General features: G+C 47.9%; 1 protein-coding gene across 1 annotated transcript in view; it reads left to right on the forward strand.

Annotated features, from left to right (window-relative positions):
- Positions 1–22,167, forward strand: part of sspo (SCO-spondin) — a gene marked incomplete at both ends in the record, with an annotated part of 143,033 nt that overhangs the window by 75,779 nt on the left and 45,087 nt on the right. Inside the window, 23 exons of the mRNA XM_079260014.1 lie at positions 3,119–3,289; positions 4,057–4,257; positions 4,337–4,436; positions 5,351–5,571; positions 7,533–7,685; positions 7,750–7,916; positions 7,989–8,134; positions 8,202–8,422; positions 8,514–8,549; positions 8,634–8,798; positions 9,835–10,041; positions 11,403–11,570; positions 11,760–11,894; positions 12,196–12,433; positions 13,661–13,813; positions 13,907–13,953; positions 14,219–14,389; positions 14,481–14,657; positions 19,039–19,194; positions 19,299–19,423; positions 20,950–21,086; positions 21,286–21,332; positions 21,407–21,640. Coding sequence (XP_079116140.1) covers positions 3,119–3,289; positions 4,057–4,257; positions 4,337–4,436; positions 5,351–5,571; positions 7,533–7,685; positions 7,750–7,916; positions 7,989–8,134; positions 8,202–8,422; positions 8,514–8,549; positions 8,634–8,798; positions 9,835–10,041; positions 11,403–11,570; positions 11,760–11,894; positions 12,196–12,433; positions 13,661–13,813; positions 13,907–13,953; positions 14,219–14,389; positions 14,481–14,657; positions 19,039–19,194; positions 19,299–19,423; positions 20,950–21,086; positions 21,286–21,332; positions 21,407–21,640 — 3,576 coding nt within the window. The remainder of the gene's footprint in view (positions 1–3,118; positions 3,290–4,056; positions 4,258–4,336; positions 4,437–5,350; positions 5,572–7,532; positions 7,686–7,749; positions 7,917–7,988; positions 8,135–8,201; positions 8,423–8,513; positions 8,550–8,633; positions 8,799–9,834; positions 10,042–11,402; positions 11,571–11,759; positions 11,895–12,195; positions 12,434–13,660; positions 13,814–13,906; positions 13,954–14,218; positions 14,390–14,480; positions 14,658–19,038; positions 19,195–19,298; positions 19,424–20,949; positions 21,087–21,285; positions 21,333–21,406; positions 21,641–22,167) is intronic.

The raw sequence follows: 22,167 nt of genomic DNA on the forward strand, positions 1-22,167 counted from the left end.
GTACCAGGTCCATCCTCCAGTACCAGGTCCATCCTCTAGTACCAGGTCCATCCTCTAGTACCAGGTCCATCCTCCAGTACCAGGTCCATCCTCTAGTACCAGGTCCATCCTCTAGTACCAGGTCCATCCTCCAGTACCAGGTCCATCCTCCAGTACCAGGTCCATCCTCCAGTACCAGGCCCATCCTCTAGTACCAGGTCCATCCTCCAGTACCAGGTCCATCCTCCAGTACCAGGCCCATCCTCCAGTACCAGGCCCATCCTCTAGTACCAGGTCCATCCTCTAGTACCAGGTCCATCCTCCAGTACCAGGTCCATCCTCCAGTACCAGGTCCATCCTCTAGTACCAGGCCCATCCTCCAGTACCAGGCCCATCCTCCAGTACCAGGTCCATCCTCTAGTACCAGGTCCATCCTCCAGTACCAGGTCCATCCTCTAGTACCAGGTCCATCCTCCAGTACCAGGTCCATCCTCTAGTACCAGGTCCATCCTCCAGTACCAGGTCCATCCTCTAGTACCAGGTCCATCCTCCAGTACCAGGTCCATCCTCTAGTACCAGGTCCATCCTCCAGTACCAGGTCCATCCTCTAGTACCAGGTCCATCCTCCAGTACCAGGCCCATCCTCTAGTACCAGGTCCATCCTCTAGTACCAGGTCCATCCTCTAGTACCAGGTCCATCCTCCAGTACCAGGTCCATCCTCCAGTACCAGGTCCATCCTCCAGTACCAGGTCCATCCTCCAGTACCAGGTCCATCCTCTAGTACCAGGTCCATCCTCCAGTACCAGGCCCATCCTCTAGTACCAGGTCCATCCTCCAGTACCAGGTCCATCCTCTAGTACCAGGTCCATCCTCCAGTACCAGGTCCATCCTCCAGTACCAGGTCCATCCTCTAGTACCAGGTCCATCCTCCAGTACCAGGTCCATCCTCCAGTACCAGGCCCATCCTCCAGTACCAGGTCCATCCTCCAGTACCAGGTCCATCCTCTAGTACCAGGTCCATCCTCCAGTACCAGGCCCATCCTCCAGTACCAGGTCCATCCTCTAGTACCAGGTCCATCCTCCAGTACCAGGTCCATCCTCCAGTACCAGGCCCATCCTCTAGTACCAGGCCCATCCTCCAGTACCAGGTCCATCCTCTAGTACCAGGTCCATCCTCTAGTACCAGGTCCATCCTCTAGTACCAGGTCCATCCTCTAGTACCAGGTCCATCCTCCAGTACCAGGTCCATCCTCCAGTACCAGGTCCATCCTCTAGTACCAGGTCCATCCTCTAGTACCAGGTCCATCCTCCAGTACCAGGTCCATCCTCTAGTACCAGGTCCATCCTCTAGTACCAGGTCCATCCTCCAGTACCAGGTCCATCCTCTAGTACCAGGTTTATCTTCTAGTAATGTTAAGTTTAAACCCTTAACATCTTAACATAATTATTATTGAATAAGCAGGGAGTCCAGAAGAGACAATCTTGTTTTAACTTGCAAGGGAGTTCCCCCGGTTGGTCGCTACAACCCAGTAAACCCACCTTCAACAAACCTCTTGCATTTTATTGAAAGATACCACATGACATTCATACAAGTTTAGACAATACAATGTATATTTAAGTGCATGAACGTGCATGTATGTGTGTGTGACTCAGTCACACACACATACACAGTCTGTGTGTGTGTGTGTGTGTGTGTGTGTGTGTGTGTGTGTGTGTGTGTGTGTGTGTGTGTGTGTGTTTGCTTGGTTCAAAAGTCCGTGTGTGTGTGGTCTTTTTCCCTGTAGTCATCCTGATAGGAACCGGTGTTTATCCAGTTTGGTCAGACAACTCTGGCCTTTGCATGTCGCTGGAATGTTCTGATTATTCAAAAAGTACTTCAAGCACTCTCTCACACAGAGGAAAACTTTTAACTTGTACATGAAGATTAATGAAGAATATACCAATATAAGATTAATAAAAGATTATCATAATGTGAACTGAAAATGATATGACAAACTGAAATCCCCAACAAGTACCAGGTCCATCCTCTAGTACCAGGTCCATCCTCTAGTACCAGGTCCATCCTCTAGTACCAGGCCTGAGCCCTTTTTCCTCCAGAGCAGCAATGTAAACATTCATAAGAGCTTTTCTCCATGTTGACATGAAGCTTCACACAGTTGCTGCTCATCATGATGAGGATCTCCTCTGCTGGGTTGGCTTGTGGTTGCATCTGGAGGCCATTGGAGTACAATGATCTCATTATGTTGAAGAAAGAAGTTGAAGATGGTGTGGCTTTGTGACATGGTGTGTTAGGAAGGTTTTGCTATTTAAACTGGGCCACATTCCCCCACCATGACACCCCCCACAGCCTGGACTGCAAATCAGCTTAATGTGGAACTGAACTTGAGACCCATCAGACCAGTTTCTCCATCTTCTATTGTCCAGTTCTGGTGAGTCTGTGTGAATTGTAGCCTCAGTTTCCTGGGAAGGAGAAACCAGGTGTGGTCTTCTGCTGCTGGAGACCATCTGCTTCCAGACTGGACGTGTTGTGTGTTCAAAGATGATGTTCTGCAGATCTTTGTTGGAACAGTGCTTACTGGACTTCCTGTTGTCTTTCCATCACCTCCATCCAGTCTGTCCGTTCTCCTCTGACCTCTGACATCAATCAGACATTCTGGTCCAGACAACTAATGCTGCTGGTTATTTTCTCTTCTTCAGACCTTCTCTGGAAACACCAGAGATGGTTGTGTGTGGAGATCCCAGTAAATACTGAGACCAACATCATGCCACGTTCAGAATCACTTAAATCTCTTTCGTCCTCCTCCTGATGCTCAGTTTGGTCTTCAGCGAGATGTTTTCATGCTGCCGTGTGATTGGCTGGTTATTGTGTTAACGAGAGGTTGAACTGGTGGATCTTTGGGATTTTATGAACAATCCTTTGGAAATTTTACCAAATGATGACTCAATCAGGAGGTCATTTTCAGGCCCCTGATCTTTTATTTTTCAGACTTCTTTCTCTTTTACATTTAATTAGTTATTTAACAGTATTTGTCTGTTAAGTGGATGATCTTTCATCTCCATGAACAAACACCTGTCTGTCGGATTTCCCTTCAGTTCAGTAAACATCGTTTGCTTCTCCTCCTGGTCTTCTCCCTGCAGTTCATGGTTCCTGGAGCTCCTGGTCAGCGTGGTCCGAGTGTGACGGCTGTGCTGGATCTTCTGCTCGTAACAGGGAATGCAACAGCCCTCCTGCCAGGTTTGGTGGCCTACCATGTCTGGGAGAGAGCATGCAGAGCCGGGGTTGCCACGACAACATCACTGTGTGCTCAGGTCAGCATCGGTTCTGTCTGGATGGTTGCCTAGAGACGAACATAAACATAAGGTAAACTCAGGCTCTGCAGACTTGGACAAGATGGATGATTGTGAGGAAAAGGAGAACCAGCTGGACAGGGAAATGGCTGCTTGAGAGGGAGCGTGGTTTCAGGAGCTCGGTGGTAAACATTCATGTATAAATCCTCCATCTGTCAGAAAATCAGCAGGATTTTCCTTTCCTCACTCTGAACAGTCTCAGCTGGATGTTTGTGATGTTCACACATGACTCCGGTATCTCAGTGTCAGATATGCCTGGTCGCACTGATCCCCGCTTTATTTTATTAACCCTTTAATTCAAACATTAAAGTCGTGTTTTTTCAGTTAGTGGAGTGGGCTTCTTTGCTGAATAAGTCATTGTATACAACTATCCAGCTGCTGGCTTGCGATGTGATGAAAGCTTGTCTGTAACGTGACGCTACAGGCTGGAAAACATCTGCTTTCTCATCCTGTGGATTCTGCAGGAATGCACAGAACAAGTCAGATTGTCAGAAACATAAAGCATTGTTTTAGCTGCCGTCTGATGAAGAAAGTACAGAAACAGCTTCTTTCTAACGACACGCTACACAACCTTGCCTCCTAGCTTAGACTGCATCCGGATGGGACAGCAGCTACACCTCAGGAAACAGGAAAACAACTAAATACGTCATGCATATGCACTACTTCCCTTCCTGACAGTATTTTAGGTAAGATCTGTGTGAACTGGACCAACTCTGTCATCGTTACAGACTGTGGTGGAGGCCAGAAGGAGTGGCCTTGTGGGAAGCCTTGTCCTCGCTCCTGTTCTGATCTCCATGGTGACACGGAGTGCTCCGACTACCCGGGGTGCAGCCGGACCTGTGGTTGTCAGGGTGACATGGTGCTGCAGGACGGACTGTGTGTGGACAGGGAGGAGTGTCGCTGCAAGTACCACAACACTTCCATCACAGGTTGGACCCACTCTCTGTTCTGATGGAGGTTTTTAGTCTCTGATGGCAGTGATGACATCCATCATGTCTTCCTCTGCAGCTGGTCTGGATTCCAGCAACGCATCATGGGTTTGGCCTGGAGGGTCCGACTGGCAGTTTGCAAATCCAGGAGACGTTGTCATCAGTGACTGTAAAAACTGGTATGACGGTTCAGTGGAAAATCTGAATACCAGTAAAATCTCCCAGCTTCCTTTTTCCTCACCAACTAACTGTCTGTTTGCATGAACTTTGACAATTTCCTTTCAACTTTATAAAAGTTCTTCCTGCTGCCAGTTCCAGGTATGTCATGTCCAAGAAGCTTTGAAGGCGGGGGTCTTTAGGATGTCATGAGCAGGTTTCCCGTGTCCAGCTACAGTTATCTTTGCTGTAGTTACGCCTGCAAGCCAGATTTTATGCATTTTTCCTACAAGGAAAGTCATCAGTGAGAAGATCTACAGCAGGATGCAACAATGAATCTATTCTGTTAGTGTCATCCTGGTCTTTATTGCCTTGTTCCTGTAGGTCTGAGAACACCTGCTACCTAACCTGATGTTTACGGCATGGCAGCAGAGTGCAGGAGAAGCATTAGTTTCCATGAAATAAACGTTTCAGTGTGAAGAATCAACAGTAGTTTTGATGAAAGGCAGTGAATGAACATTTTTAACCTGATTTAAAGCAGCAGAGTTTCAAGTTTCTGGCAGTTTGTTCCTCATCTGAGGAGGATAAAAACTGAACACTGCCTCCATGTTTGGTTCTGATTCTTGGAACAGAAAGTTATCCTGATGACCTGATGGATCTGATTGGTTCATAACAAACCAGACGCTCAGAACCAGGAAAAAAGGTTTCATGATGAAGAAGTTAAGACCTGATGCTGGTGTTGGGATCTTTTATGATGGTTGGGTCACATCCGATTAAAGGAGAGATGACTTGTTCTGACTCTCAAGTCAGTCTTGAGAATTAAAACGATGGATGAGAAGATATTAAGCTTTGGTCTGCATGAACCAGCAAAACCAGTAGAACCAGTGCTGCTTCTGCCACATCCCCTTGTTTTCCTGTGTTTCCTGGTCTTTCTCAGCTCATGTGCTGCCGGGGTTCTGCAGTGTCGATCGGTCCCCGGTTGCCATGTCGACGGAGGCTGGGGCCAGTGGGGACCATGGACAGAATGCTCCCTGCCTTGTGGTGGAGGAGAGAAGTTCAGGAGACGCCTATGTGACAATCCAGCTCCTCAGAGTGGCGGCAGAGGCTGCCTGGGAGTCGACGAGCAGAAGAAAGACTGCAACACACACTCATGCACAGGTGTGTGTTGCATATTTAATTTACATTACAGCTCACACACATCTGAGGCAAACAACATCCTGTCCAAAAAGCCACCATCTAAGTGGACAGGACTGGTGCATGCATGGTGATGTTTCAGGTGCAACAAGCCGTTTAATCCAAACCGAAGCAGCATCCATGTTTCAGAAGGTCAGGTCGTTGGCGTAATGCAAAGAAACACATGAAGAGATGCAGGAACTAATAAAGCTCGTATAAATATGTAGCAGATTGGTGGGGAGCGACGTCTTCCAGGCAGAAACGTGGTCAGATAAACCTCCAACTGGGTGGTTCCCTGCCTGCATCGGTGTGACCGTCTACGACCATCTGGCAGCGTTTTGGCCTTGTTCATACATTTTGGAAGAAAGTCTCTCCAGACACAGCTTGGAGTTCAGCTTTTAGGTTTTCAAACAGGTTTACAGGCTGCAAAAAGAAAAACCTCTTCGTGTCTTCAGAGATAAAGTCCAGTTCTCGTTTCCTTCCCAAACACACCTGGTTCAAACCAAATGGATCCAACAGCTGCTTCTCAACAACCTATTCATTTCTGTCAGGTGTGATGGAGCAGGGCAACAACAAAAACATGCAGGATGGTGGCGCTGCAGGAGCGGAGTTTTACACCGGTACTGACTGCCTGACGACTTCTTTCTGCTTGGATTTATTAAAAACTTCAGCTCTAATCGACACATCCAAAGATTGCAGGATTTGAACCCTTTAAATGCCACTGGAGACTCGATCCAGCTGCTGGTTTTCACATCTGTGATGGAGCAATAACTTGTTTTTGAACAGTAAAAATGAACAATTTAACATTTTTTTCCCCCAAAGTGAAACATAAAAACACATTTATAATATGCAGTAGTTATGAGATTCAGACTTGTGTGAATTATTTGTCACTAAATATTAAGAGTCATGAATGTAAAATTTGATGCTGCACAGAAACTAATAATGCATACAAATCAATATTTTGGCTCAACCTTGACAAGACTGGTTTAAAACAAATCATCCTCAAAGTTTACTATCATATAATCAAACTGGTATTTAAATGTTCATATTTTAATTATTGTTCATTTTTTGATGGTTTTGATCAGAACTGAAGATAATATAAGATTTGTATCATGAAGGGCTGCTCAGTGGAACAGTGGTTAGCACTGTGGCCTCACAGCAAGAAGGTCACTGGTTCGATCCTTGGCTGGGGGGAGGTTTGGGCAGTGGCCTTTCTGTGTATGCGTGGGTTCTCTCCAGGTACTTCGGCTTCCTCCCACCATCTAAAGACATGCATGTTAGGTTAGTTGGTTACTGTAAATTGTCTCTGTGAGTGTGAATGGCTTTTTGTCTCTCTGTGTGGCACGACAATGGATAGGCATCTTGTCCAGCATGTACCTTTACGCCTCTCACCTAGAGTCTGCTGGAAAACAACAACCCTTAATAGGACTAAGCAGGATGGATAATGAATGAATGAAGGGATTCTGGATGCAGAAATGCATTTTGGGTAATCCCATACATTACAGAGTAGAATCTAACAGAGATTTTACAGAACCAGCACTAAATGGGTTAAAATCATCAAAATCTTTAAATGTTTGTTAGTTTTGATCAAGCTGTTTCATAGATTTATGCAGAAAAATTAAGAATGACTAACGGTGGAAGTAAGAAGATTTCCACGTGAAGAGCTGGGGAGCAGATGTGGAGCCAGAAGACAAGCGCTGACCAGGGAGAAAAAGCCTTCCGGCTGCTGGAGAGCAGAAAGAATGGACACCTGGTTGTCCAGACCTTGGTGGTGGTCTGGTTGGTGGATGGGGGGTTGTGGAGGTCGGCCTGTCCGCCATCAGTAGAACATCCTGGAGAGAAATGACAGCAGAAGCTTGGCGGCGGCACTGAGAACGCTGCTGGAACCGAAGCAGAACCAGCAGTGTTGGTTCCATCGTTCAGCCATGTGTGTGTTCTGTTTGCAGACTCTGTGGGCCCCTGGCTGCCCTGGTCTCAGTGGTCCGGGTGTTCAGTCAGCTGTGGGGGGGGGCAGCAGACCCGCTTTCGTCTCTGCAGCTCACCGCCGTGTCACGGCCTCAGCCTCCAGAGCAAAACCTGCAACACACACGTCTGCCTCGGTGAGTTGCTGCCTGTAAACCGTCTCTGGCATGACTCGGCATCTTTAACCCCGTCGTCCTGCAGATGTGGGCTGCCCCCCCGGCAGGCTGTACAGGGAGTGTGAGCGTGGAGAGGGCTGCCCCTTCAGCTGTGCTCAGGTCAGCGGCAGAGAGGGCTGCTACTCTGACGGGTGTGAGGAAGGCTGCCACTGCCCCCCCAACACCTACCAGCACCTGGGGGCCTGCCTGCAGGTGGGTCTCCTGCAGATGAAGCCGCGTCACACCCCTCATCCGGTTCTGTGAGACAGATATGTTGTGTTCCAGAAGTGTCCGTGTGTGGTGGAGGAAGCCTTTCTAGCCTCTCTGCAGAGCGTCTCCGTCACACCTGTCTCATCTCTGTTGTCCTTCAACGTCTCAGCGGGGACGGAGCTCCAGTCCGGAGATGCCGTTGTGCACGACTGCAGCACCTGGTGGGTATATGAAGACCCCGAGCTGTCAGCTCCCCTCGCCATGGTAACGGTCCTCTGTCCCCTGCAGTGTCTGTGAACATGGCAGGTGGAACTGCTCTCTGCAGCCCTGTCCGGTCCATGGAGGCCTGACGCCTTGGGGGCCTTGGGGCCCCTGCTCGCTGTCCTGTGGGGGTTTAGGTGTGAAGGTTCGCTCCAGGAGCTGCTCCCAGCCCGCCCCAGCCCACGGAGGGAGAGACTGCCGGGGGCCCCGCCAGGAATCGAGCTTCTGCCAGGCTCCTGACTGTCCAGGTACAGCACGGGGCCGCTTCCCAGGCACAGTGGAGACGTGGGGTTCAGAGGTGGATGGATGAGTTCATGTCTCTCTGTCTTCTTCTGGTAGTTTCTGTAGTTCCAACAGAGGAACCGACCACTGCAGGTAAACCATAACGCTGGATCTGAACACTTCACCTGGCAGCTCAGGATGTTCCCAGTCTTTTCTTTCCTCCCCCGTGTCCTTCAGAGGACGACCCCGCCTTCTCGCCCTGGTCGCTGTGGAGTTCCTGCACTAAGACCTGCAGCGATGTCCGAAGCCCCGCCCTGAAGTCTCGCCATCGACTCTGTGCCCATCCTCCCTGTTCGGGGAGCTCTCAGCAGGAGAAGCCCTGCAACCTACCGCAGTGTCCAGGTGTCCCAACACAGCAGCACACCACCAGCTGTTCCTCCCCTCCTCACCCACTACACCACTACATAAGCTTCTGATCTGCTCCCATCAAGCCCAGTCACATGATGCACATGGCAGTCGGGTATGTCAGCTGACACTGATCCCAGCTGCCGCTGTCATGGCCGCCTTACAACCTGCAGGTCAGGACTGAGCTGCGACTGCAAACACACAACGCAGAAAACATTTACATGCTCTGGAGCAGAACAGACACCGGGCCTCGTGCTCTAATTTCCCCTCAGCAGATTCCCAAATGTGTTCAAAGATAGCCGAGTTGCTTGCATCCGTCTTCTGGTGAATATCCATCTGTGTAAGGTAAACAGACGAACCAGCAGGCTCCAGTCTGCAGGTAAACACTGAGAATGAAAAAGGTCGGGAGGTGAGGGCTGTGCAGAGAAACAGCAGCGAGTCGGAGAGAAGGGAAATAACAGAAGGAATAAAATGACATGAGGATGATTTTCTTTATTCTGAAGGGATTAGTTAGTTAAAATAAAATCACAACGTTAAATTAAAATATGAAAGCAGCTTTATGTACAGTCCCATGAACGCACAGCAGCTCTGATCCTGAAGAGGCAGCGATGGAACGTTTGTAACTCCTTCAGGTTCATCCAGCTGCTCTACTTCTGCTCACATAGAGGTTCAGTTCGCTGATCACAGAGCTGCTTCTGCAGCCGAGGAAACGACTCGGCGAAACAGCATGAAAAGCTCGTCAGGAACTCTTAAGTCACAGCAGAACCGATGGGAACATGTTGCACCCAGAAGGTCTGTTCCTCCTGCAGTTCTCCTCATGTTGCTCCATGTTGGGAATTATTTATTGAAGAATTTTATTTTGGTTTTATTTACCTGAGTTGAGGAGCAGAAAACAGCACAAACTCTCACATGTTTGTAAGAAATGAGGAATAAATTCAGAATATTTGGGCTTTCAGGAAGCAGAACCTGAGAAGAGGTTTAGATGCATGAGGTCTAACCTTCCTGCGGTACTGAGCAGCACCTTTCCCTGCAGGTGAGGTGTGTGTTGGCGCTGACTGCGCCGGAAGGAACTGCTCATGGACAGAGTGGGGGGAGTGGGGCTCCTGTTCCCGGTCCTGTGGAGTGGGCCAGCAGCAGAGGATCAGAACCTTCGTCCGTCCTGGAGCTAACGGCTCGTGGTGCGAGGACATTGTTGGAGGGAACCTGGAGCATCGCTTCTGCAACATCAGACCCTGCAGAGGTGAGCAGCAAACACATGGGACGTCGCTCAGCTCGACTTTCCAGCTGAAAACTGCTGCAGGTCTTCACATGTTTATACTCTGACAGGAAATCCCAACCATGCAAAGATGGAGAAAGTCAGAGCCAAATATGTCCTCCATGTTAACCCATGTTCATAGTAACATCTCAGAGTAAGAGCCCAGCATGAGGCACGCAGTTCCTGAGTCTGTTCAGATCACAGAACAGGTCTGATGAACAGGTCAGGTTTGATGAAGATCAAACCCGTCTGAGACAAGTTTGATCTTCATCTTCATTAAAGGGAAGCTGTTGAACATTATTGAGACAGTCCCAGTTTCCATGCAGTCCGGGGGAAAAGAAGGACCTGTGCTTCAATGCTGCGAGAAAGGAGGGAAAACGTGGAAGAGTTCATAAAAACCTCTGTAAGATCATCAGGATCCTCAGCTTTCCTGCAGGTTTTTCTTGTTTCCCTGCTTCAACACACCTGGATCCAACAGCTTCTTCACAATGACCCAGCTCCATTTCAGTCTGGTGGAACAGAGAAGCAACACAAGCCTGCAGGATAGCGGCTAGGGGTGGGAAAATCAGATCAAATATAGAAAAATCAGGATTTTGTTTTTTGCTTCACAATTTTAAAATAGATTTTTTTGTTAAAAAATAGATTTTTTTTTTCCAAATAAATATAATCCATTAGAAAATTTTTGTCATTTTTATTGTTTTTACTTGTCTTCTTGGGCATTACAGCAGCAGAATGACGGTCTGACTGCTGTGGTGTTTTTTCTAATTGAAATCAAGAAAAATGACAATATGAATCTAAACGGCACCCAAAACATCGGAATCGAATCAGGACAAAAGGACATGGTCACAGCTCTAACGGCGGCCCTGCAGGACCAGAGGCTGCAGCTATACATGAAGATGTATCTGGGACTCAGTATCAGTCTGGATGGTGGGTGGATGGCCACCACCTCCCAACAAGGCTGTTCCATCTGCAGCTGATGGGGACTGGGATGACTGGGAGAACGGGTGTTTACCAGTGTGGTATGGAAGTAAGAAGCGTTCCTATGCAGTAAAGACGACACTTCACCTCATCCAGCACAAATACCGGCTGTTCTGGCTGCTCTGTGTCCCTCTCACCCCCCATGTGGAGCATCTCTAAATGCAGCAGACCTCCAGTCAGCAACTTCAGAAGGAAACTCTGGCTCCTGAGTAAAACGTGAATGACTCCTGAATGAAACTAGACCTGGAAACGTGGTTTTTCTGCTCTTAGAAAAATGCTTTTCAGTTTTTTAAAACCTGTTTAGTGTTTCAGAACTGAAGAAAAGAAAAGCTGAGAATCCTGCTGCAGACTGCTGTGTTGTGTTGCAGTGGACGGAGGCTGGTCCCGCTGGAGCCCCTGGTCCCGCTGCGATAAACGCTGTGGTGGTGGGCGCTCCATACGCACTCGGTCCTGCTCTAGTCCTCCACCCAAGAACGGTGGGAAGAAGTGTGAGGGAGAGAAGAACCAGGTCAAACCCTGCAGCACCAAACCGTGCGGTGAGACTGACTGAGCATGTGCAAATGCAGAGGACTGTGACCTGAGGGGAGATAATGCTCATTAATGCAGCATCTGGAGCTTTTCTTTCATGTGTTTGTGTTGAAAAATGCAGTACAGCCTTTGATCTGGACTCCTGCTGCGTCACATTATGTAAAAACAATTCATGACCTTCTGTTGTGCATTGTCAGATGAGAGGGGATGCCCACCTGGCCAAGAGTTTGTGTTGTGTGCCAACCAGTGTCCCCAGCGCTGCTCGGACCTCCAGCAGGGCATCGAGTGCCAGGACAGCGCTGAATGCCAGCCTGGGTGCCGCTGTCCGAAAGGTGCGTGTGTTTTCTGTTGCACACATCAGAAGCACTTCTTTCTAAAGGTGACACGGTGACGGCCATGACTGACAGGAGATGTAAAGTTTAATTCACTTTGTTTAGTTTCTTAAAGGGCCGGCGCATGTTAATACTCATCTCATGCAAATATGCAAACTTATGGCAAAGCTCATTTCATCTTTAGTATGTTGCTGCTGATACCAGGAGAAGCGACTTGAGTGTGTTGAAAAGCATTATTGTATTTTTAATCAGCAAAAAACTGCGTGTGTGTGTGTGCGTGTGTGTGTGCGTGCACGTACAGGTGAGCTGCAGCAGGACGGCCTGTGTGTGGCGCTGTGGCAGTGTGACTGTGTGGACTCAGTGGGACAGGTGTGGGCAGCTGGCAGCTGGCATCAGGTGGGCTGTAACAACTGCAGCTGCTCTGATGGACAGCTCCTCTGCACCAATCACAGCTGCCAGACTGCCTGCGTCTGGAGCTCCTGGTCCAGTTGGGCCTCCTGCAGTGTTTCCTGTGGGCGGGGCCAGAGAGCCCGATACAGGTGAGGAACACACACAAATAAATAAAGGAATTATTGGGATGAAATTACTCATTCTATTACAGAATAAAAAGTTCCCACTTTTTCTGGACGAAAAGACTTTTTTTTTTTTTTTTTTAAATCTTTATAGTGGTTCAACAGGACAAGACACACACCTGATGACTAAACACACCTGATTAGCATTAAATCCATCCAACAGCTTCTTGTCCAAACAATGACCCTTAAACCTCTTCTTGAGGACTAATTTTCTGCCTCCTGTCTGAAATGATTTCCTTGAAGTACATCACCATGACGACAGGGACCACTGAGACGTGTGAGTTTACTGTGTCAGAATCAACATGTGTGTTGTAGAGTCAGCGTAAGTTCACCTGCAACGCAGTAGAACATGTAAACGTCTAAGAATCATGTCTGATGTGGAACTGTTCAACAGTAGAGGATAAAAATCCAACCTGAGCAGTTTTCCAAGTGTTTGATAGAGATGTTAATCAGAGGAATATCTCAGGAAGCCTTCAGCTGATGATGATGATGATGATGATGATGATAGACATCTCTATCAACGATCAGAATCAGGAGAATCCAGGAATAAACCCTATGTTCTCCTTAGAAACACCATGAGGGTCCAGAAAGACGTGAAGACCGAGAGATTTTATGACAGGAAGAGAGAATACTTCACTAAAAACCCCCTTCATCTCCATGGAAACCAGCAGGACCTTCATCTCCATGGAAACTAGAGGACTTTCACCTCCATGGAAACCAGTCAATATGTCCTTCATGACTGGTCTCAAACAGAGACGGAGACAGCGTCATAAGAAGACTCGTTAGCAGAGTTTTTAGAGCTGGAATTAAACTTGACCACAAAGCAACAAGAAAGACGTGATTTCTGAGTTTTGGTCTCACAGCCTTCTGAACCGCCCAGATCTCCTGCTGCCTCCTGAACGGAGGACTCTCCTCAACAACAGGTTCATTTCATTCAGGTCAAACTTGTCAAACCTGGCGGGCAGCTGGCCGTCCCTGGTCCAGCATCAGCACCTGATGGTGCAGACCTTGCCTGCGATGGGCAGCTTGGTGTTGCCGACAGCGAAGATGGAAGTTCTCTTACACGTCTGTAGGAAGTACCGAGCACCGATGCTTCTGGTTTGAGGCTACTTTGGGTCTGAGGATTGTTTTATGGGAGATGATCTTCTGAATGGGATCAGTTTGAATATCCCGGTGATATTTGTATATTTCCAGGTCCTTGATCCCGGAGACGGAAGGAACCGATTGCAACTTTGAGGAGGTTCAGCACAAATTGTGCAACCCAGGACCCTGCCCACCTCTCTGTCTCCTTGACGACCAGGAAGTCAGTGTGGGAGACATCTGGCTGCAGGGGGAGTGCAAGCAATGGTGAGGAAAAGAAGATGGACTCTGAACATGTAGAGTTGAAAGCAGAACATGTTGAATCTGGTAGATAAAACGCTTCTGTCTTTGGTGTCGCAGCACATGCACCCCAGAGGGAGTTTACTGTCAGGACATCGACTGCAGAGGTGGGTCCGGCCGCCTCGGTGTGGCAGAGTTACATTAGAACAGGGGTCTCCAGCTCCGATCCCTGTGAGCTGGCATTCTGCAGGTATTTCTCTGGTACAACATACCGGCCTGGCAATGAGCCGTTGATGTGGGTCAGGTGTGTCACAGCGACAAAACTAAAACCTGCAGGATGGGAGCTCACGAGGACCGGAGCTGGAGACCCCTAGATCAGAACTAAACTAAGATGCAGACTAACTGTTTACTAAGTCTAAGTGTCGTTTCTAGTGGACGGCCGCTGGACCCCCTGGTCTGTGTGGTCCGACTGCTCAGTGACATGTGGTCAAGGTACACATGTTCGAACCCGGGCCTGTATCAACCCTCCACCACGAAACAACGGGACTCACTGCAGTGGACCAGAGAGAGAAACCCAACACTGCCAGACGCCCCCCTGTCTGGGTTCGTCTCCTTCCACCTCCTCGTGTAATTGTGGCTTCAACCCGAGTGATGCACCTGGTGCACAGTTCATAACTGCTCTTCTTGTCTACAGATGACTTTTGCCCCTGGTCGCCATGGTCACCGTGCTCCCAGAGCTGTGGAGCAGGGTCTACGTCACACCGCAGGGTGTGTGTGTGTGAGGAGGGCGGGGATGCTGCGTGTCCGCCTGACATTGAAGTTGAGAGGAACAGTGAGGAGAGCCAGCTGTGCTACAAACAGCCGTGTCCAGGTAGAACCCTGATCCACACTGTGTTTGCATGAGGGTCCAGGTAGAACCCTGATCCACACTGTGTTTGCATGAGGGTCCAGGTAGAACCCTGATCCACACTGTGTTTGCATGAGGGTCCAGGTAGAACCCTGATCCACAAGCGAAACAACAAATCAAATCCTGATGGAGTTGAAAAGAAAGAGAAGAGGATGCAGAGCGGGAGTGAGACAGAGGAGAAAACGATGGAGATTTAAACCATGCATTCCAACTGTCCTCATGGGTAATGTGAGATCGCTAGCTAACAAAACGGACGAGCTGGAGATGCTAACAAGGTCTCAGAAAGAATACAGAGTGCAGTATTATGTGCTTCACCGAGACATGGCTGCATGAACACATCCCTGACTGTAATGTGTCTGTACCGGGCTTTAAAACGGTCCGTGCAGACCGCAGTAGACAACACAGCGGAAAGCTAAAGGGTGGTGGATTTGCAGTGCTGGTTAACCAGCGTTGGTGTCATCCTGGACATGTTACTGTCAAGGAGAAGATATGCACAAGGGACATGGAACTGTTAGCTGTGAGCTTCCGTCCATATTATTTACCCAGAGAGTTTACCTGTGTTATTCTGGTAGCGGTTTATATAATACCTGGTACCGCACCAGACACAGCCTGTGACGTCATCAGCTCCGTCGTTGCTCGGCTACAAGCACAGCATCCAAACTCATTCATGGCGATCTCCGGAGACTTCAACAACGTCTCCCTCTCTGCAACTCTACCAACATTCCAGCAGTTTGTCAGCTGCTCCACCAGAGAAAATAAGATGTTGGACTTATTTTATGCAAATATGAATAATGGATCCAGTTGTTCTGCCCTGCCTCCTTTAGGAAGATCTGACCATAATCTGGTTCTTCTCACCTCCACCTACAAGCCCATCGTTCAGCAGCAACCAGTCATCACAAAGACTATCAAAATCTGGTCTGCTGAAGCTGAAGATGCTCTTAGAGGAGGCTTTGAGGCTACAGACTGGAACGTCCTCTGTGAACCTCATGGAGACGACATCAACGCCATGACTGAGTGTGTGACAGATTACATAAACTTCTGTGTGGACAGCATCGTCCCAACAAGAACAGTGAGGTGCTTCCCCAATAACAAACCCTGGATCACCAGTGATCTGAAAAAGCTGCTGAACATCAAAAAGAAAGCCTTCAGGGATGGAGACACGGAGTTATTGAGGGCAACACAAAAACAACTTAAAACACAAACTAAGAAGTGCAAGGAGGACTACAGGAAGAAGTTAGAAAGTCAGCTCCAGCAGAATAACCTGAGGGATGTGTGGTCTGGAATGAAGAAGATCACCGGCTTCAAGTTAAAGGGGGACCAGCCTGATGGAGGTCTGGACAGAGCTAATGAGCTGAACATATTCTTCAACAGGTTCAGTTCACCCCCTACCTCCAGCCCAACAGACCACACACCCTCCATAAGCCCACTGCTTTCCTGTCACGCCTCCAATCTGTCACCCTGCAGCTCAGTCATGGACCAGAACACAGCTTCATCTCCCTCCACATCAGGACATCCTGAGACCTCCACCTTGTTTGTCTCCTGCAATCAGGTTAAGAAGCAACTTGAGAAACTGAACCAGAACAAGGCTGCAGGTCCAGATGGTGTCAGTCCCAGAGTTCTCAAGACCTGCTCAAAACAACTATGTCCGATTCTCCAGCACCTTTTCAACACCAGTCTGAGACAAAATAGAGTCCCAGTGCTGTGGAAAACCTCCTGCCTTGTTCCAGTGCCTAAAAAAACACAACCAGCTGAACCAAGTGACTACAGACCAGTTGCCCTGACATCTCACATCCTGAAAGTCCTGGAGAGACTCTTACTGGCTCACCTCAACAAGCAAGTAAACACCTTTCAGGACCCATTCCAGTTTGCATATCGTAATGGACTTGGGGTTGAAGATGCCATCATATACCTGCTCCAGAGAGCACACTCTCATCTGGACCATTCAGGCAGCACTCTGAGGGTCATGTTCTTTCATTTCTCAGTGCTTTTAATACCATTCAGCCTGCTTTGTTATGTGAGAAGCTCCATAAATTCCAGGTGGATACCTCCACAACCACCTGGATCTATGACTACCTCACAAACAGACCCCAGTTTGTGAGACTGAAAGGTTGTGTGTCTGAGATGGAGGTCAGCAGCACTGGTGCACCACAAGGAACTGTACTCTGGCCATTCCTCTTCACTCTGTACACCTCAGACTTCCAGTACAACTGGACAACAAACTGGACTGGAAATGCAACACTGAATACATCTACAAGAAAGGTCAGAGCAGACTGTACTTCTTAAAGTGGAACTATTCTGTGCATTTCAGGCTAATTTATTTTTATTTCTGAGACCAGAAGGGCTGGGATTGATGGAGTTATTGTCACAAATGGCTTTATTTACTTCAGACCGACCCTCTCCGTAGGCTGTCAGATCAGCCTGCGGGCAAAACGAGTGGATTGACACTTCCGCATTAAGCCCCGCCTCCCGCCACTGCACTACATCGGGAGCGCGCACCGCACCTGCTTTCACCGTCATTGTAACATCTCATAAACAGAAGGATTAGGCTCATATGAACTCAATAAAAAAACAAACTACAATGTCAACACATAGCATCCAGCCCTACATGTTGGAACCTGAATCAGAGCCTGAAAATGAAGTGGAAAACAGCAACCCACAGCAACGAATGCAGCAGGATGTCTCTCTTTGGTAAACTCACCAGCCATCGTTGGAAATAACTTTATGCCACGTTTTCCACCCGCCTGATGTATTTGTACATGCCCTTGTTAACCAGTAGAAGGTAACCAATCACCCAACCTTATCCCCCGGGACGTCACAAGGATTTCCACGTAGAAAAAACTCTCTAAAACGACAAGTTTTTCGTCGGCATGGAAACCGAACGGAGAGAGTGCTGGAACTCAAACTCAAACATGTGTTTAGGTGATAAAAAACAGTGTCGTTCACATGTCTGATGAGGATTCAACACTGTAACACTGTAGAAAGCTCAGAAAAGCATATAATAGCTTTGTAGAAATGTAGAAAATACCAGAATAGCACCCCTTTAAGGAAGCTGAGATGGTTTAACGTCTGCACCAAGATGTTGCATATCTTCTATAAGTCTGTTGTGGAGAGTGCAGTCAGCTTTGCAGCATCTGCTGGGGTAGTAGCATCAGAACCAGAGACTTGAAGAGAATCAACAAACTGATCCAGAAAGCTGCGTCTGTGCTTGGAGTAACTCTGGAGCCGCTGGAGCTGATTGTCCAAAGAAAAATGCTGCACAAGCTGATGAAGATGATGGAGGATTCTTCACACCCTCTCCACAACACAGTGATGAAACAACAAAGTGTGTTCAGTGAGAGGCTTCTTCAGGTCTGATGTAAGACTGAAAGATACAGATCATTCCTGCCAGCATCCATCAGCCTCCGGAACAAGACCTCCTCTAGTTATTATTATATACTACAATATTGAATTTCCCTTTGGGGATTAATAAAGTATTTTTCATTTATTCATTTCATTTCATGTTATCTCTACCATACCAGCTCATTCAAATGATTGTTTGTGCAGAACCTGATAGGCTGTTAGATTATTTGTTTATTTGATTGTTAATTTGATTTAACATGGGAATCCTGCTGGATTACGGACCTTGTAGGACCGAGTTGGAGACTTCCGCTCTCGTCCATCGGTACTGATTTAATTTAGTTTAAATGCTTTGTCTCATTTTTATTAGAGAAATAATTGTTGAATTAAGAAGAATCTTCTACTTCCATTTATTTCAAGACATAAAAAAAGAAGCATCAGTGGGAAAGTTTGCTGAATGTGAACTTAAAGATGGTTTTCACTCAAAATTTTTCTTCTTCAGGACATCTTTCCAGCCTGTGATTATCTTCCTGCACTGGCAGGTTTTGCTTGATTGTCGTCTCAACCTGCAGGTTTATCCACAAGTGCCTTGATGTACTTCTGTGTTATCTAGTGGGTCTGTATCACCTTCCTGGGGGCAGAAGGGCAACCAGCTGATTGCCAGGCAGCGGAGAGGATGTGATAATGGTTTAAGCTCTTGAGACGTGAATTTTCTGTGCTGATGACCCTCTGAGGAGCTTTTTGTTGACTGCAGAGCATCCAGGACACACACTGCAGCAACAAACTGTCTTTGTATCAGGAAAGAAGGTCTGACTGTAGGAGATTCAAGCTGTAATCAGGTCCAACATTCTGGCAGAGCTGGAGGATAAATACACGGTTTAGTTCTTTTGTCACCAAAGTGAGAAACAAGAAGCACTGACAGAATATTTCTGAGATATTTTTTTTAATTAATCAGGACTGAAATGAAATGTTTGGACCTCCTGACAGGATAAACTGTTTTGTTTTGCAGACTGCCCCATGTCAGCGTGGAGTGTGTGGTCTCAGTGTTCGTGTGTGTCTCAACGGCAGCAGCGTTACCGTGTGGCTCTCACGTCGGCCACCAGGGGGCAGCGGTGTTCTCCTGTGGAAACCCAGAGCCGGCCGTGCAGCCTCGGTCTATGTGAAGGTGGGCCAACCACTCTGTCTCCACATGTTTTAGTCCCATCATGATGCACATTGTTGATATGTTCCATCAGCATCTTAAATCCAGTGTTTTTGTCCTGTTTGTAGTTTGTGAAGCTCCATTTGTGTACATGGCATGCGGCGCCCCCTGTGAGAAGCACTGTGCACTGCAGGGCCGTGGAGATGTGTGTTCAGGTGTGAGGGAGTGCACACCTGGCTGTTACTGCCCACAGGTGAATATGTATTTATTTACACACATATTCCTGATATATATTTGGTTTAGGCCCAGAGTCTGGTGTTAACTAGTCCAGACCAGATCCCGCCTAAACAGATCAGGAGTCTTCTATTGTCCTACCAAGGCAGGGACGTTGTCTTTGGTCTCAGCAATAGACAGCAGCAGGCACTTCAATACAAATGTTGAACATCGTATAAACACACATCAGACACACACACACACACACACTCACACGGTCAGCAGTACCGTAATGGATAACAGTAACACATCAGGTATAAAACAACACTCATTGATCTTTTTCTTTCCTGCGGTGCTCTATAGCGCCGCCCCGAGGGGAGGAAGCGAAACTGTGTGAAAGGAGTGTGTTTTAACTTGCTACTGACAGCTTTCTGTTGTACAGCAGACATGTGTCTTGTGTTGACAGCCAACTACCTGTCCTGCTGTTTTCACCACTCTGTTCACTTTGTTCCTGTTTATCACTGTCAGATGTCAGAACTCACAGAAATGTTCATACCCTCGCCTTATGACCTATCAGACTGCATGCAGTTTTCAGACTGGTAAAAATGTTGATCGTATCATTTCATGTGTATTTTACAACTCTAGGCAGTTTCTTCTTGAATACTTATTGGATTTAACCATGATAAAAATGTTTCTTAGTGTAAGGAGGGAGTGTGTGGTCAACGGAGAGGTTCAAAGCTTTTATCTTCTTAGGAGGCTCCTGCTCTTCAGAATGGCTGAAAATGTGATTTAATGAGCTCTGACAAGGCTTTCAGAGGGATGCAGCACTCTTTAAGTTGCTAAGATATTGTGGTGTGAACACAGAACCATCAGGTGTTTGCTGTGAATAAACAGAGATCAGAAAGGAAGCCATTATCCACCAGTAGGGAGCAGGAAGAGGAACTGTTAGCTTTAAATGTGCCTAAATGTTAAACTTTCTGACAATAAGAACTCAGGTTGAACTCCGGCGTCCTCCCATCGTCCTAAAACATGCTTGTTAGATGAACTGGTTATTCTGTTACTAGGAGTGTGTGTGACTGGTTGGTTGTCTCTCTGTGTGGTCCTGTGATGCACCGGCGACCTGTCCAGGGTGTATCTGCCACTCGCCCAGTGATTGCTGGGATAGACTCCAGCAACCAGTGCAACCCTGAACTGGACTAAACTGTAAAATAATGGATGAATGGATGGAATTGAGGTTTAATATCTATATATTGAGTTTAGAAATCAAACTACAAAAACATGTGTTCCCAACTCATTTTGATGGTTCGGTGACATTCCTGGAGCCGCCGTCGCCCTGCAGTGAACTGAGGCTGAAACAGCATCTTTTCCTGAGGTGTCACATGACAGCAGTTCGCTTTACACCGTCACATGACCGTGTGAACACACTGCCATGTTGAGGCTAGTTCAGGGAAGAAACCAAGACAATATTATTGCAGGAAGACAGGAACAGACTGACTTTTACTGGCTGGAGAGATCTCAGAGAAGAGACAGGATGAAGGTTGGTCCATTTGGTTGTTTGTCTTGCAGGGTCTGCTTCAGCTGAACGGCAGCTGTGTTCCTCCGGCAGAATGTGGCTGCGTCTACCTGCAGCAAGCGTCAGGACATCCACCCACACCTGTCACTGTCCCTGTGGGCGCCACGGTCGCCATCGACTGCAGCACCTGGTGAGACCCCCGCCGTTACAGACCAGAACTTTCTGCATGTGGAGCGCTGCAAGAATCCACGACAGATGCAGAATAATAAACATCTGTCTGACTTCCGGTTCCACTGCTGGATCTACTCTCATCCTTCCTGTTCTGTCTGACTTCATCTGGCTTCTTGGACTCGGTTCATCACCTGTCGGTTTACGTTTCTGTCTTCAAGCCTTTGCCACAACGGGACTCTGCATTGTGACACCAGAGAGTGTGAAGGTAAGCCCGCCGAACGATGAGAGGAACCGGATCAGATCCCAGCCTGCCGTCTGACGTCTCCTTGCTCTGTTCAGCCATCCTCAGTGAGTGGTCTGAGTGGACCCCCTGCTCCCCCTGTGCACCCGTCTCCTCCGAGCAGCTCCGTCCTTCACCAGAAGGCCTCGCCACTAAAATGGTCTCAGTCCAGAGACGCTTCCGAGCCTGTCTGGACCTGGATTCCGGTCTTCCTATCAGGACCAAGGAGGAGAGCCAGTGTCCCGGAGTGCTGGTGGAAGAGAGGAGCTGTCCTGATGAGGACACATGCAGAGGTGATGGTGTTTGTCCAAACTGTATTCAGTCTAATCTCTCCAGAAAACCAGTTTGTTACTGGAGCTGTGTTTTAGTCCAGGAGTAATGAAGTGGTCTCTGCAGCGGCGTGACAAGCGTAGCAGAAGAGAAAAACCCAGCTTCATGTTAGGTGGACAGGTTTCTGTATGTCTCAGCGAGTTCTTCCACAACACTCACATGAAGAGAGGATCCAGATGTGGTATGAAAACTTCCAAACAGGAAGTCACACACAGCCATGGGTCCATGTTGTTTAGATTTATTTTGAGTCAGTTGGGATGAATCCTTCCCATCATGGAGACATTTCAGCCAGTATGTCCAGTAAAAGCTGGTGTCGTGCATCTCTGCTGCGTCTCCAGAGAGGAGAGACAGGAGAAGAGACTGATCTAACAGGAAGGCTTCCTCTCTGTGGAGAGTCAGACCTGCAGGATTTAGATGTTTATTGTTTCAGATAAACGTGTCACTGAGCAGAACGTCTAGAAGCTGTTGGATCAGGAAACATGTAAAACCT

The sequence above is a fragment of the Telmatherina bonti genome, assembly GCF_933228915.1.
Source record: "Telmatherina bonti genome assembly, chromosome: 20".
NCBI lineage: Eukaryota > Metazoa > Chordata > Actinopteri > Atheriniformes > Telmatherinidae > Telmatherina > Telmatherina bonti.